Source organism: Vicia villosa, linkage group LG3 (assembly GCF_029867415.1).
Source record: "Vicia villosa cultivar HV-30 ecotype Madison, WI linkage group LG3, Vvil1.0, whole genome shotgun sequence".
Lineage (NCBI taxonomy): Eukaryota > Viridiplantae > Streptophyta > Magnoliopsida > Fabales > Fabaceae > Vicia > Vicia villosa.
The window spans coordinates 95,388,655-95,403,621 of record NC_081182.1 but is presented as its reverse complement, the minus strand read 5'-3'; the positions used below and the strand labels follow the sequence as shown (position 1 = coordinate 95,403,621).

The window sequence follows — 14,967 nt, the reverse complement described above, 5'->3', positions numbered from 1 at the left end:
CTAGCCGTGAGGTAACCTGGATTCTCGGTGAATTCGTTGATTGCATGTTCCCTGTAGAACTGAGTGAACCCGTAAGATAGGGAGACTCACTGAGATTTAGTAATCTCACCCCATTCCAATTATTCTTTTTACAGGTGGTTCGAGGCAGGATCGAGGCAAGGGTAAGATGACTTAGCTTCGAGTAGATGTTTCTTGGCGATGTGTTCTGTCGTAGTTTATGATCTTTTGTATCTCCATCTTTTGTACTATGGATATGTATTTGTACCAGTTGGAACTCATGTATTTTGGCCACGACAGTTTGGGCTTTTGTACTTGTACTTATACATTATCTATTCCGCTGCTTATGTTTATGATTTTCGAGTACCATTTTAATGCCATATACGTATATCCTAGGCAATGTATGTATGGGGTGTTACAGTTGGTATCAGAGCAGGTCGATTCTCGGCTTTGCCACGAAACATCATAAGTTAGCATAATTCTGCCTCATATGTGTAGTGTCGGCATGATTCCTTATGTCTTACTTATGGCATTAAGCCTGATCAACTTGATTCCGTGTGTAGGACAAACAGGAAGATGGCTGAACAACGCAGAGGTCCCGGAAGGCCCAGAACAAGGAATGTGGAGACTGAGCCTGAAACTGAGAATGCGGGTGTGCCTTGGGTGCAGATAATGCAACAGATGCAACAACAGAATCAGATGATGATGCAGATGATGCAAGGCATGCAAGGGCAACAACCAACCGCTCCTGCTCCTACTCCTCAGGCTGCAGCAGGGCCTGATTTTCGTGCCTTCTTTCGGATGGATCCGCCAGAGTTCTTGGGTGGCTTAGATCCCGTGATTGCTCATGACTGGCTATATGCTATGGAGATGATATTCCAGGCTATTCAGTGCACAGAGGAAGAGAAGGTGATCTTTGCTGCTCAGAAAATGAAGGGGCCAGCAGGTAGATGGTGGAATACGGAGTCTACGTATTTCACTAACCGGGGGATTCCAAAGGATTGGCAACATTTCAAGACAGCTTTCTTGGAGAAGTACTATCCCAACAGTGTGCGTGCTTTGAAGGAGCGTGAATTTCAATCTTTCAAGCAAGGCAACATGTCGGTATCTGAATATGCTGAGAAGTTTGAGGACATGGCTGCCTATTCCAGACAAGCGGCTTATGCACCAGATGAGTTGTGGAAGATTGATCAGTTCCTCATGGGGCTGAATGCTGACATTGTGCACAGTGTGTCTCAAAGGGAGTTTACCACCTATGCTGAGTGTTTGAGGCAATGCTATGTTGCCGAGAACACATTGAAGAGAGTCCAAGATGAAAGAGGACAGAATAAGCCGATTCGTAGGGAACAAGGAAGGTCGGGGCAGCATTTGAGACCCCGCAATTCTCCAGCCATGAAGAAGCAGGTTTATGGAGATCGTTCTACTCAGCCTCCCCGCTGTGTTAGATGCAAAGGAAATCACTTTGGGAATTGCAAGCTAGACTCTGGGAGATGTTACCGTTGTGACCAGCCAGGGCATTACGCGAGGGATTGTACTGCCCCGAATGCTCCCGAGAAGACTAGAGGTCGTGTTTACACCTTGGACGCTAGGAAGGCCCAAGGAAACACTAATCTTGTTGCTGGTACGTGTTATGTTAATGATCAGCCCTTGTTTGTGCTAGTTGATTGTGGAGCAACACATTCTTTTATTTCTTATCCTTGTGTGCGGAGGCTTGGTTTTGAGACGAGTCTTCTTCCTAATCCTATGATTATCTCGTCGGCTACGGAAGATGTAGTAGAAGCTCGAGAAATTTGCAAGGAGTGTTCTATTACCTTCAATGGTCGTAGGTTCGTAATTGATCTCATTTGTCTACCTCTTAAGAAGATTGATGTAGTACTTGGTATGGACTGGTTGTCAGCTAACTCAGTGTACATCGGTTGTAAAGAGAAGGCTATCTTCATTCCTGCTGAGGAGACTACACCAACCGATGCCATTGAACATCTTCTTGAAGGTACAGTTAACATGATCAATTACCTTTTTGCTCAAGAGAAGTCTTTCCTTTTGGTTCTTACGTCGGACTCCAAGGACAAGAAGAGTGTATTGGAGATTCCGGTTGTGTGTGAATTTTCCGATGTATTTCCTGAGGATGTTACTTCTCTTCCGCCGGAAAGGGAAGTTGAATTCTCTATTGATCTTGTTCCGGGTACCGCTCCAGTTTCGATCGCCCCTTATAGGATGTCTCCTGCAGAGCTAAGAGAGTTGAAGAGTCAGCTAGAAGAGTTGTTGGCGAAACACTTCATTCGTCCTAGTGTTTCTCCATGGGGAGCTCCAGTCTTGTTAGTGAAGAAGAAGGATGGTAGTATGCGTTTGTGCATCGACTATCGTCAGCTGAACAAGGTAACTATAAAGAACAAGTACCCTCTACCGCGGATTGATGACCTTCTAGATCAATTGAAAGGAGCCAGTGTGTTCTCGAAGATTGACCTCAGGTCGGGATATCATCAGATTCGGGTTAAGAGTTCGGATGTATCTAAGACCGCTTTTAGGACGAGATACGGTCATTATGAGTTCTTGGTTATGCCATTCGGGGTAACCAATGCTCCTGCTGTCTTTATGGATTACATGAACCGGGTGTTTCAACCATATTTGGATCAGTTCGTGGTAATCTTTATAGACGACATATTGATATACTCTCGGACTATCGAAGAGCACATGGAGCATTTGAGGATTGTGTTGTCGGTTCTCAGAGAAAAGCAGTTGTTTGCGAAGTTTAGTAAGTGTGAGTTCTGGATGTCCGAAGTTAAGTTTCTTGGACATGTCATATCTGGCGGCGGCGTAGCTGTAGACCCTTCAAAGGTAGAAGCAGTGATAAATTGGGAACGACCCAAGAATGCAACTGAGGTCCGTAGTTTCCTAGGCTTGGCAGGTTACTATCGGAGGTTCATTATGGGCTTTTCCAAGCTAGCATTACCTTTGACCAGGCTTACAAGGAAGGAAGTTTCATTCGAATGGAATTCGGAATGTGAGAAGAGTTTTCAGAAACTCAAGGAGAAATTGACTACTGCTCCAGTGTTGGTGATTCCTGATCCAAACCGATCTTACGAAGTGTTCTGTGATACTTCTAAGAAAGGCTTGGGTGGAGTGTTGATGCAAGATGGACAGGTTGTAGCTTATGCATCCAGACAGTTGAGATCTCATGAAGAGAATTATCCTACTCATGACCTCGAACTCGCTGCAATTGTGTTCGCACTCAAGGTGTGGCGACATTATTTGTATGGAGTTCACTTTGAGATGTTTAGTGATCACAAAAGTTTGAAGTATCTCTTTGATCAAAAGGAACTCAACATGCGTCAAAGGAGGTGGATGGAGTACTTGAAGGACTTTGACTTTGATTTGAAGTACCATCCTGGTAAAGCTAATAAGGTAGCAGATGCCTTGAGTAGAAAGGAGATTAAAGTTGCAGAACTGATGATGTTAGAGTTTGACCTTATGGAGAAGTTTAGAAATCTGGATTTACAATTCGAGTGGGCACCAACAGGTGTGTTGATAAGTAATTTGTGTATTGAGAATGAGTTGCGGGAAAAGATCCGTCAAGCACAGTGGAATGATGTAGAACTGCAGGCTAAAGCAAACCTTCCTGATTTCGTTCGTACATCTGATGGACTCATTCTTTTTGGACGAAGGATGTGTGTGCCAAATGATGCGGAGTTAAAGAGGTTGATTCTGGACGAGGCTCACAAGAGCAAATTCACCATCCACCCCGGATCGACCAAGATGTATCAAGACTTGAAAGGGAATTTTTGGTGGCCTGGTATGAAGAGAGATGGGGCTGATTATGTAGAGCAGTGCGTGATTTGTCAACAAGTGAAGATAGAGCACCAAAGGCCCGGTGGTATGTTGCAACCATTGGATATTCCTGTTTGGAAATGGGACAGTATATCCATGGACTTCATTGTGGGACTACCACGGGTATTAGGTGGGCATGACTCGATATGGGTGATAGTGGATCGTTTGACTAAGTCCGCGCATTTCTTACCGGTTAAGACAACTCACAAGGTTTCTCACCTTGCGAGGCTTTTTGTAGTGGAGATTGTGAGATTGCATGGTGTACCATCTAGCATTGTGTCAGATAGGGATCCGAAGTTCACTTCCCGATTTTGGAAAGCTTTTCACCAAGAGATGGGTACAGATCTGAATTTGAGCACTTCTAACCACCCCCAGACAGATGGACAAACAGAAAGGACTATTCAAACCATTGAGGATATGCTAAGGGCATGTATCTTGGAAATTGGTGGAAGTTGGAAAGATAACTTACCTTTGATAGAATTTGCATATAACAACAGTTATCATGCGAGTATCGGTATGGCCCCATATGAAGCCTTGTATGGGAGAAAGTGTCGATCACCTTTGTGTTGGTCTGAAGTTGGTGAGAAGGGAATCCTTGGACCGGAGATAATTCAAGAAACCACAGAAAAGGTTAAGATGATCCGAGATAAGATGAAACAAGCTCAAGATCGACAGAAGAGTTATGCGGACAAACGAAGGAGACCGTTGGAGTTTGATGTAGGAGATCATGTGTTTTTGAAGGTGACTCCGAGGTTGAGGTTGAAAAGACCGTTTAAGACGCGCAAGCTTAGCCCGAGATACGTAGGACCATATCAGATCATGAGACGGATAGGTGAAGTTGCATACCAGTTAGCGTTGCCTCCTTCACTATCCGGGCTGCATGACGTTTTCCATGTGTCTCAGTTACGGAAGTTTGTGCCGGATTCATTTCATCCTATCCTGCCAGATACGATTGAAGTAGAACCAGATCTTTCCTTCCAACCGCAACCTTGTCGTATCTTGGAGTATGCTAGCAAGTCGTTGAGAAACAAAGAGATACCTCTTGTGAAGGTGTTGTGGGAGGAGTCGCGTCCTGACGAAGCCACTTGGGAGCTCGAATCAGAGATGCGGGAGTTGTATCCTCACCTGTTCTGGTAAGTTTTCGAATTCGAGGACGAATTCTATTTAAGGGAGGGAGAATGTAATGTCCCAATTTTATTTTAAGAGATTATATATATATATATATATATATATATATATATATATGTGTGGAAAGTATAGATAGTTGGAATGTGACTAAGTGGCACCTTAGTAATTGGAGTTTAGTTGAAGGGCACTTAAGTCATTGCACTAGACATAAATTTCTTAAGGGGTTGTTTGGCTGAGTTCATTTCTTGTCCTTGGAACAAAAACAGAATTTTGTGGAGACTAGAAGAGGGAGAACGTGAAACAAGAAGGAAAAGAGAAGAGAACCCATTTCCAAATTCATCAACAACCTTGCATGCATCCTTGATTCAACCATCTTCTTCTGATTTTTCGCAGCTTCTTCCCCAGCTTAATCAGGTGAGTCTCATAGATAGAGACTTTGGGGAAAACATTTTTGGGGTTTGTGTAAATGTGAGGGATTAAGGGATTGAGAGTATGTGTTCTATAATCCTTATTCATGCATGTTTTAGACTCTATTCTAGTAGTAATTCGTGTATGTACCTTTACCATGTCTTATTACTCCATCTAGAATGATTGCATGTGAAATTTTGGGGTTTGGGGACCCCAAATGCGTTTCTGCGTTTTTGCTGTTTTGCAGAGTTCGCTGCAGCGAACTTTCATTCGCTGTAGCGAATGATTCGCTGTAGCGAACGGTGTAGCGAATAAACCTGGGAGCTGAATTGATTTATTCGCTGTAGCGAACTTTCCTTCGCTGTAGCGAATCGGGGCTTCGCTGGAGCGAACTGACCTGGGTTTGAAGAAGTTTAGCTTCTGTTTGAGTTCGCTGTAGCGAACAGAAGTTCGCTGTAGCGAACTAGTCTGGTACAGAATTGATATTTCTCCCATTTGAGTGCAGTTTCGTTTCGTATCGGAATCGAAGGCCTCTTATGACCTGTATGATATGCCAGTACTTGTTTTAAGTGTATGAGACTATGATATGATCACCATCTTGCTTGTATGCATGTATATTTGAGATATGCAATTGTTGATTGTGTTATGATGTGATCATTGTTATTCTCGTTCGTTCCGGTTGAACGTTCGGAGATGCTTTGCCGGTGTGGCTTGATTGTGTTGTGGTATGCTTGAATCGGAGTGGGCCTAGGCTATTAGGGGGTAAATCGCTTAGAACACTTAATACCGTTGCGATGTGCATGTGGAGGTCTTCAAGGGCATTTCTCCACTAGCCGTTAACACATTGGCGTTCTCGGTATGTTCTACACACCTGAGCTATCATTGCGATGTGCATGTGGAGGTCTTATAGGGCGTTTCTCCACTAGCCGTTAACACATCTGCGTGCTTGGTATGGTGGAGAGGTAATGCCATGTAGGCAATATTACCTTCGATTCACCTCTAGTGATGCCACGTAGGCAAGGTCACTAGGCTTTCGCCCGGTGGGCTCGTATTGTCAAGATGGCGTATTTGCACTAGCCGTTAACACATCGGCGTATAGACAATGATGGGGTCGGACGCCATTTAGGCAATGTCGCGGCTGTAACTCATCTCGGATGGAATCCATTTAGGAAGTAAATCCGATTTGTCTTGCGGTGTGCATGTGCAAGTCTCTTGATGCGATGTACGGGAGTAACTCACCGAGGGTGTGGATTGCGTAGCCTAATGAGTGGGCTGTAACTTACTCCTGGATTCCTCGTACATGGGTACGGGTTTGCATACGGTGGTTTTGACTATGTGATTATCTTTGTGGCCATATTGGATAAGTCATGGGACTTCCAATGATGGTGTACCTTGTTTGTACTTGTACCTAGCCGTGAGGTAACCTGGATTCTCGGTGAATTCGTTGATTGCATGTTCCCTGTAGAACTGAGTGAACCCGTAAGATAGGGAGACTCACTGAGATTTAGTAATCTCACCCCATTCCAATTATTCTTTTTACAGGTGGTTCGAGGCAGGATCGAGGCAAGGGTAAGATGACTTAGCTTCGAGTAGATGTTTCTTGGCGATGTGTTCTGTCGTAGTTTATGATCTTTTGTATCTCCATCTTTTGTACTATGGATATGTATTTGTACCAGTTGGAACTCATGTATTTTGGCCACGACAGTTTGGGCTTTTGTACTTGTACTTATACATTATCTATTCCGCTGCTTATGTTTATGATTTTCGAGTACCATTTTAATGCCATATACGTATATCCTAGGCAATGTATGTATGGGGTGTTACAACCGCGCCGTTCATCTTTGGTCGATATGGAGAAGAATTATGATGTTTGATCTTGAACTGTGTGCAAAGTTCAGTAATCATTCTGTTGTTTAGATTTGTGCCATTGTCCGTGATAATCCGTTCAGGGATGCCGTACCGACAAATGAGATTGTATTTGATGAATCGGGCCACCACATTCTTGGTAACAGAAGCAAATGAAGCTGCTTCTACCCACTTTGTGAAGTAGTCAATAGCGACCAGGATAAAGCGATGTCCGTTGGAGGCAGTAGGTTTGATTTCTCCAATCATATCAATACCCCACATTGCAAAAGGCCAAGGAGCCGTCAGGACGCTTAATGGAACTGGAGGTACATGTACTTTGTCAGCGTATATCTGGCATTTGTGACATGTTCGGGAGTGAAGATGGCCGTCTGTTTCCATGGTAGACCAGTAATAACCTGCTCTCAGGATTTTTTTAGCCATTGTATGTCCACTGGAATGAGTACCGAAGGTACCATTGTGTATTTCTTCCATGATCTGTTCTACTTCCTTCTTGTTTACACAGCGAAGTAAAGTCGAGTCATGGTTGCGTTTGTATAGGGTTCCATTGCTTAGAAAGAATTTGGCAGCAAATCTCCTTAGAAACTTTCTGTCGTTAATGGATGCCCCTTCAAGGTACTCCTGAGCTTCGAGATATCTTTTTACTTCATGGAACCATGGTTTTTCCTCGGTTCCTTCGGTATTGATCTCATTGCAATAGGATGGTTCATCTTGCCTGTAAATGGTGATCATAGGCGCCTCGTTGTCCCACCTGACTTTGAACATGGATGACATGGTAGCTAAAGCATCAGCTAGTTGATTTTCCTCGCGTGGGATGTGTTCGAAAGTGATTTCTTCGAAGTAAGGAATCAAACTCAGCACATATTCTTTGTAAGGAATTAGATTCGGGTGCTTCGTGTCCCATTCCCCTTTGACTTGGTAGATTACCAAGGCCGAGTCTCCGTAGACCTCCAGGAATTTGATTCTTAGATCGATTGCAGCTTTGAGACCCAGAATACATGCTTCGTATTCGGCTATATTGTTAGTGCAATTGAAGCATAACCTGGCAGTGAATGGTGTATGACCTCCTGCGGGGGAAATGATCATAGCTCCGATGCCATTGCCAAGTGCATTAGAAGCTCCGTCAAAAACCATAGTCCACCGGGATCCTGGCTTGGGTCCTTCTTCTGGTCCTGATTGTTTGTAGTCATTGACTAGCATAATGTCTTCGTCTGGGAAGTCAAAGTTCAATGCTTGATAATCATCCACTGCTTGATGAGCCAGATGATCAGCTACCACACTTCCTTTGATTGCTTTTTGTGAAGTGTATTGAATGTCATATTCTGTTAAGATCATTTGCCATCTCGCTATTCTTCCAGAGAGAGCAGGTTTTTCGAACACGTATTTGATGGGATCCATCTTGGAGATTAGGAAAGTGGTGTGATTTAGCATGTACTGTCTTAGTCGGCGAGCCGCCCAAGCTAAGGCACAACAAGTTTTTTCGAGTAGTGAGTATCTTGTTTCACAATCGGTAAACTTTTTGCTAAGATAGTAGATTGCGTGCTCCTTTCGGCTGGATTCGTCATGTTGTCCTAGTACACACCCCATTGAGTCTTCTAACACAGTTAGGTACATTATCAGAGGTCTGCCTTCCACAGGTGGCAACAAGATTGGAGGTTTTTGGAGATATTCTTTGATTTTTTCAAAGGCTAACTGGCATTTGTCATTCCACCTTTCCACTTGATCTTTCTTCAATAGTTTGAATATTGGCACACAAGTAGTAGTCATGTGGGCAATAAATCGGGCGATGTAATTTAGACGTCCCAAGAATCCTCTGACTTGTTTCTCGGTACGAGGTATAGGCATTTCTTGAATGGCTTTAACCTTGGCGGGATCAACCTCAATACCTTTGCTGCTGACGATGAAACCTAAGAGTTTGCCGGATCTTACTCCAAAGGTACACTTATTTGGGTTCAGTCGCAACTTGTATTTCTTGAGTCTGTCAAACAACTTGTGTAAATGACCCAAATGTTCTTCCTCGGTGTTGGATTTTGCAATCATGTCATCGACATACACCTCTATTTCTTGATGAATCATATCATGAAATAGTGCTACCATTGCACGTTGATAGGTTGCTCCTGCGTTTTTCAGACCAAAGGGCATTACTTTGTAACAAAAGGTTCCCCAGGGTGTTGTGAAGGTTGTTTTTTCCATGTCTTCGGGTGCCATCTTGATTTGATTGTACCCTGAGAATCCGTCCATAAAGGAGAATACCTTGCATTGTGCGGTATTGTCAACCAGTACATCGATGTGTGGTAGAGGGAAATCATCTTTGGGGCTTGCCCGGTTCAGATCTCTGTAGTCCACGCACATTCTGACTTTCCCGTCTTTTTTAGGTACAGGGACGATGTTAGCTATCCAAGGAGGATAACTTACAACTTTTAGGAATCCGGCATTGAACTGTTTTTCAACCTCGTCTTTGATCTTTTTTGACATATCAGGTCTACTCCTTCGTAGTTTCTGTTTGACTGGAATGCTACCTTCTTTGATTGGCAGGCGATGAACTACAATGTCCGTGTCAAGGCCTGGCATATCTTCATAGGACCAGGCGAATATCTCGACGTAGTCTCGCAGCATTTGAATCAGTCTTTGCTTGACGCTGTGTTCTAAATCAGCCCCTATTTTGACTTCTTTCTTTTCTTCGTTGCTGCCCAAGTTGATGACCTCAATTGGCTCCTCGTGAGGCTGTATGGCCTTGTCTTCTTGTTCTAGCAGCCTTGCAAGTTCTCTTGGCACTTCACAATCTTCCTCACTTTCGTCCTCAGTTTGGTAGATCGGATTTTCAAAGTCATGACGGGCAATAGCAGAATCGTTGTTGACTGGATCCAGAGTGTATGTGAATCTGCAAGTTAATTATGTGAGTGTGTGTGAAGAAAAAAACATAGCTATTTGAAAGCGAAGAAAGAAGGAAAAAGGATCACAAAATTTAAATATGCAAGCGTCCCATGATTTTATTGAATGCACATGATCATGATATGATAAGCCCTTATAGAAGGACCGGTGTGCTAAGGCACACGGCTTTTCAAGCTCATGGTTCGATTGTTCAGGAACCATTCTTATCTTTGCACAATATACACAAAGAAAACAGGAAATGGCATTTACTCCTGGTCAAAGGAGATCACGTCCTCAGCTTTCCAGTTGTTCAATCCACTGTTGTGAGCAGGGGGTACCCAGCTGTTCCAGTTGCAGTTGTCTTCTTCATCTTCCACAACATTGATTTCATTAGTGGGAAAATGAGCCGGTGATCCTTCGGGATAAGGGATATACTCTGCTGGATACGAGAGCCCAGGCTGAGATATCTCTGTTGGCTGAGCGAGATGCTCGATAAGGCCGTCCCATGAAGTCGGGATGATACTTTGAATAGAGACTTGTGCATCTTGGTGAGGAGTGTATGCTGACAGAAAGCAACCCTCGTTATTTGGTATTTCCCTGGCTTTTTCAAGAGCGAAATTGTCATCGTAATGTTCATCCCATCCAGTTGGGACAATGTCCTCCATAGCAATTTGTGAGCTTGGAGGAGCGGAGTATTTCACCATATAGTCATATTTGCCGCTGGGTTCTCCTAGCGTGTCCCATACTTCTTTGGGTGGATTTTGATATTGCTCAGTGACGGGACTTGTGAAACTTTCGTCATTTCCAATTTGATTACCCCATCCAGTCGGGGTAAGGTCTTCCATAGCAGTATAAGAATTCTGAGGTGCGGCATACTGATAATTGTACCCGCCGTTTGGTTCTCCCACAGCATCCCACATTCCCATGGAAAGGGGTGGAATCTCATCTGGATATGGCTGAATGATATGGTTCAAGAACACTCCTTCATCTTCAATAGCGTTTACTTCTTGGCTGACGAAGTGTGACATTAATCCTCCAGAACGAGGACTTTGATCATTCTTTTGATTTTCATTATCATAGCCCAGACCTAGCTTGTCAGACTTGTAGGGTATATCGGGAGGCTGTCCCCATACTGTGCAATCACCCTGTTCAATCATGGCTTTGGCATCTTTGAGAGAAGCCATAGTTGTAGTTGGAGTAGCAGGAATATGCTTGGTGGTAGAGACATCTGGAGAGACCACCTCAAATGATTGGCATGGAGTTTCGATGAATTCGTCCTCCAACTCAACATATTTGGAATTGCTTAGGTGACTAACCACATATTCCTCTTCGCCATAGACTGTGACAATCTTTCCTTTTACTGGATATTTTAACTTCTGATGCAGGGTAGAAGTTACAGCGTTTGCCCCATGTATCCAAGGACGTCCAAGTAAACAGGAGTAGGCTGGATGAATTTCCATTACGTAAAAGATAGAATCGAAGATTTGAGAACCCACTCTGATTGGGAGATTCACTTTTCCGTATACCGTTCTGGTTGATCCGTCAAAGGCTCTTACCACAACATCACTTGGTTGTAACACAATTCCTTCGAAGTCAAGCTTTTCTAGTACTGTTTTCGGTAACACGTTCAAAGAAGAACCGTTATCTACTAGCACATGAGATAGAGTGGTGCCATTACATTCAATGGAGATATGTAGGGCTTTGTTGTGATTTTTTCCAGCAGGGGTTAGATCCACATCAGAGAAACCGAGACCATTGCTCACGGTTAGATTGGCAACACAATTCTCAAATTGGTCGACTGAGATCTCTTGAGGCACATGCGCAGCTTTAAGGAACTTCATTAGAGCTTTGGCATGAGCTTCTGAATATTTTAGCAGAGATAGCATTGAGATTTTTGAAGCAGTGTGCCCCAGTTGCTCAACAATATTGTAATCACTCTTGCAGATGATTTTCAATATTTCCTCCATTTCTTGCTTTGATGGATCCTCAGCAGTGATCTCTACCGGGGTTTGAACTTGTTCAACTTGTGGCTCTTTGCCTCGAGCGTTGACATTTTGATTAGGAACTGGGACTCAGACTGGACCAGCAGCAACATTTGGAGAAATTTCTGGTGAAAAGATTCTTCCACTTCTCGTGATCTTGCTGGTACCCACAATATTACCCACAGTTGGAGTAGTTAACTTTGTGACCTCTTCAGTCGAGGTACCCTGCTTAACTCCATGAACGTAAACATTAGTGTCGTATCCCCATGGGACAGCTTTGTCTGAGGAGTATGGAAATGGAGTTGGACTAGCAATGACTACTGATGCCACTTTGAGTGTAGCAGAAATTTTGAATGGAGCCTTGGCAGAGATTTTGAATGGTAAGCTGGAGATCACTGAGGCATCCTCTATTCTCATCCCGTTTGCAAAGACTTTGCACAGCACGTCCATAGAAGGGAGCCTCTCGAACATAATGATACGGCGATCCATCCATTTTTGAATTCCCATCCTCAGATTTTCACAACCATTGGGCAGGCAGGAGCAGTAAAAGCAGTCGGGGTCACATCCTGGGAAGTAACCAGCTCGGATTAGCTTTCCTTTGACTTTGCAGAGTGGAGTTGATAATTCGTTCACATCATAGATGTAAACAGTGTCCAGGATAGCGTTAACAGTTTTGTCATGCTTTGGCATAGGTGCAGTGATGACATTTGGAGTTTCTGGAGGATCAAACTCAATTTCCCCAGCATCTATCATATCTTGTATTTTATTTTTCAAGGCCCAGCAGTGATCTGCGTCATGTCCTGGACAGTTTGAGTGATAGGCACATGTCGCATCAGGGCGATAATTCGGAGAGGAAGTGTTGACATTCTTTGGAGGACCTTTTAATGTGATCAGATCTGCTTTTAGCAAGTGCTGCAATGCCTGAGAGATTGGCATGTTGATTCTGGTGAAATTTCTTCTTGGTGCATCTGGTCGATGCGTATATTTTGGCTGTTGATCTTTTTGAGGTGCAGATGTGGAGATCAGAACTGCCCCTACAGATTGATGCTGCTCACTTTTGCGACTTTTCTGAATTTGTGTTGCATTGACCTCATTTCTCCCGCTGATGGGCCTTTTTGTAGTACCAGAGGAGGAACCTATTTGAATTTTTCCATTTTGAATGCCACTTTCGACACGTTCTCCGGTCAGTATCAGGTCAGTGAAACCTGATGATGAGCTTCCCAGCAAATGGCTATAGAAAGGGCCAGTTAAAGTGCCCATGAACATGTCAACTAGTTCGCGATCAGATAAGGGTGGTTGAACCCTTCCAGCCATATCTCTCCACTTTTGTGCATATCCTTTGAAACTTTCTTTTGGTCCCATAGACATGCCCCTTAGTTGAGTACGGGTTGGCGCAAGATCAGCATTGTATTGGTACTGTTTGTAAAAAGCAGCAGCTAATTCTTCCCAAGTATGAACCTTGGTATTTTCCAGCTGATAGTACCACTCGAGTTGTGTTCCCGACAGACTTTCTTGGAAGAAGTGAATCCACAATTTGTTATCTGTTGTATGAGGTTGTATCTTCCTCACATAGGATCTCAGATGTAGTTTCGGGCAAGAAACTCCATCATATTTTGCAAAGACAGGAACTTTGAATTTTGGAGGGATAACAACATCCGAGATGAGCCCTAGATCATTGAAATCTAAGCCAGGTATTTTTTGTATCTCCATAGCTTTCATACGGTCTTCCAGCTGTTGGTATTTTTCATCATCCGGTTCGTCCCCAGAATGATCATTTTCTTCATTTGAAGAGAGAGAGGGTTTAGCAGAACCCTGGTTGCTTTGATTGTCTTCTTGTTCATCATCACCGACTGTTTCAGGGATCGGTGGCTTTTTGAACTTTTTGACTGGGATTTTGATCTTCCTTTTCAGGTGACTCAAGCCTACAGATCCTTTGGGCTTCTTTTTCTTCTTGATTATCAGGGCTTTCAGTTCTTGCTGCCCTTTTGCCAGTTCCAGAATTGCCACTTGAACTTGGGCATTCTGTGCTTCGAGGTTCTTGATGCTTGTCTCGGATTCCATCTCTTCTGACTGAAATAAACAGCGAGGAGATGAGAAATCCGTCATGTGAACCTGTTATGCAATGTGTATGACTGGATGCCATGTGTATGCAATGTATGAAATGTATGTGTAATGTATATGAATGCAATGTATGAAATGTATATGCAATGCATGAAGTGAAATGTGTGTGCAATGTTTCAAGGATCTTAGAGTTTAAATTTGTTAAAGAAGAAACAAACGTTAGTTAATCAATTTATTTCTTTTTTTTTGCTTCTTTTTTCTTTTGCCTCATTTGGGCTTACAAGACAGAAATAAAATAAATGATCCTTCAGGTCTCCCGTGGACGCTTTCTCTTTGCCCCCAGGAATGTGTTAATTTGCTGTTCTTCTTGAAGCTGTCCGGTGAGCTCCAATATCCTTCTCTCATAGTCTTCACAGTATGATTTGAAGGTGTCTCTTTCCTCTTTGAGTTGAACCCAGGATTTTTGCAACTCTTCTAGGTCAGTTGGCATGTCCGGGTGTAGAATAATTTGAGGTTCATATCCTTCGACCTCTGGTTCAATAGTCACAGGTAGAACAGCAGGATATGGCATAAGGAGTTTCTGAGCATGAGTGCGGACCCATCTGAGGTAGGGTTCCATAGGAATAGAATTCCATTGCCCCAGAGTTTTGCTTTCTATTCTATAGACACTGCCCCATGCATGTATGAACCTTCGTCGGTGTCTATGAGAATCATTCTCGTAATCAAACACAATGCCATGGATAATCATGTCATGAGGACCGTTGCTCCTTGCATATCCGAATTGGCGTAGAGCTAAAGAGGGATTGTAAGTGATGCCTCCTTTGATGCCAAG

The 14,967-nt window shown here is 43.5% G+C and overlaps 1 protein-coding gene across 1 annotated transcript; it reads left to right on the top strand.

Moving 5' to 3' along the window:
- Positions 1-711: 711 nt before the first annotated feature.
- LOC131658602 (uncharacterized) lies at positions 712-1,831 on the top strand. The gene is made up of 2 exons (XM_058927879.1): positions 712-1,618; positions 1,824-1,831. The coding sequence occupies exons 1-2, from the start codon at positions 712-714 to the stop codon at positions 1,829-1,831; spliced, it is 915 nt and encodes a 304-aa protein (XP_058783862.1).
- Positions 1,832-14,967: the final 13,136 nt, after the last annotated feature.

What these genes read in the sequence shown, in the direction of transcription:
- LOC131658602 (XM_058927879.1), top strand. Translation starts at nt 712, where the DNA reads ATGCAAGGCATGCAAGGGCAACAACCAACCGCTCCTGCTCCTACTCCT.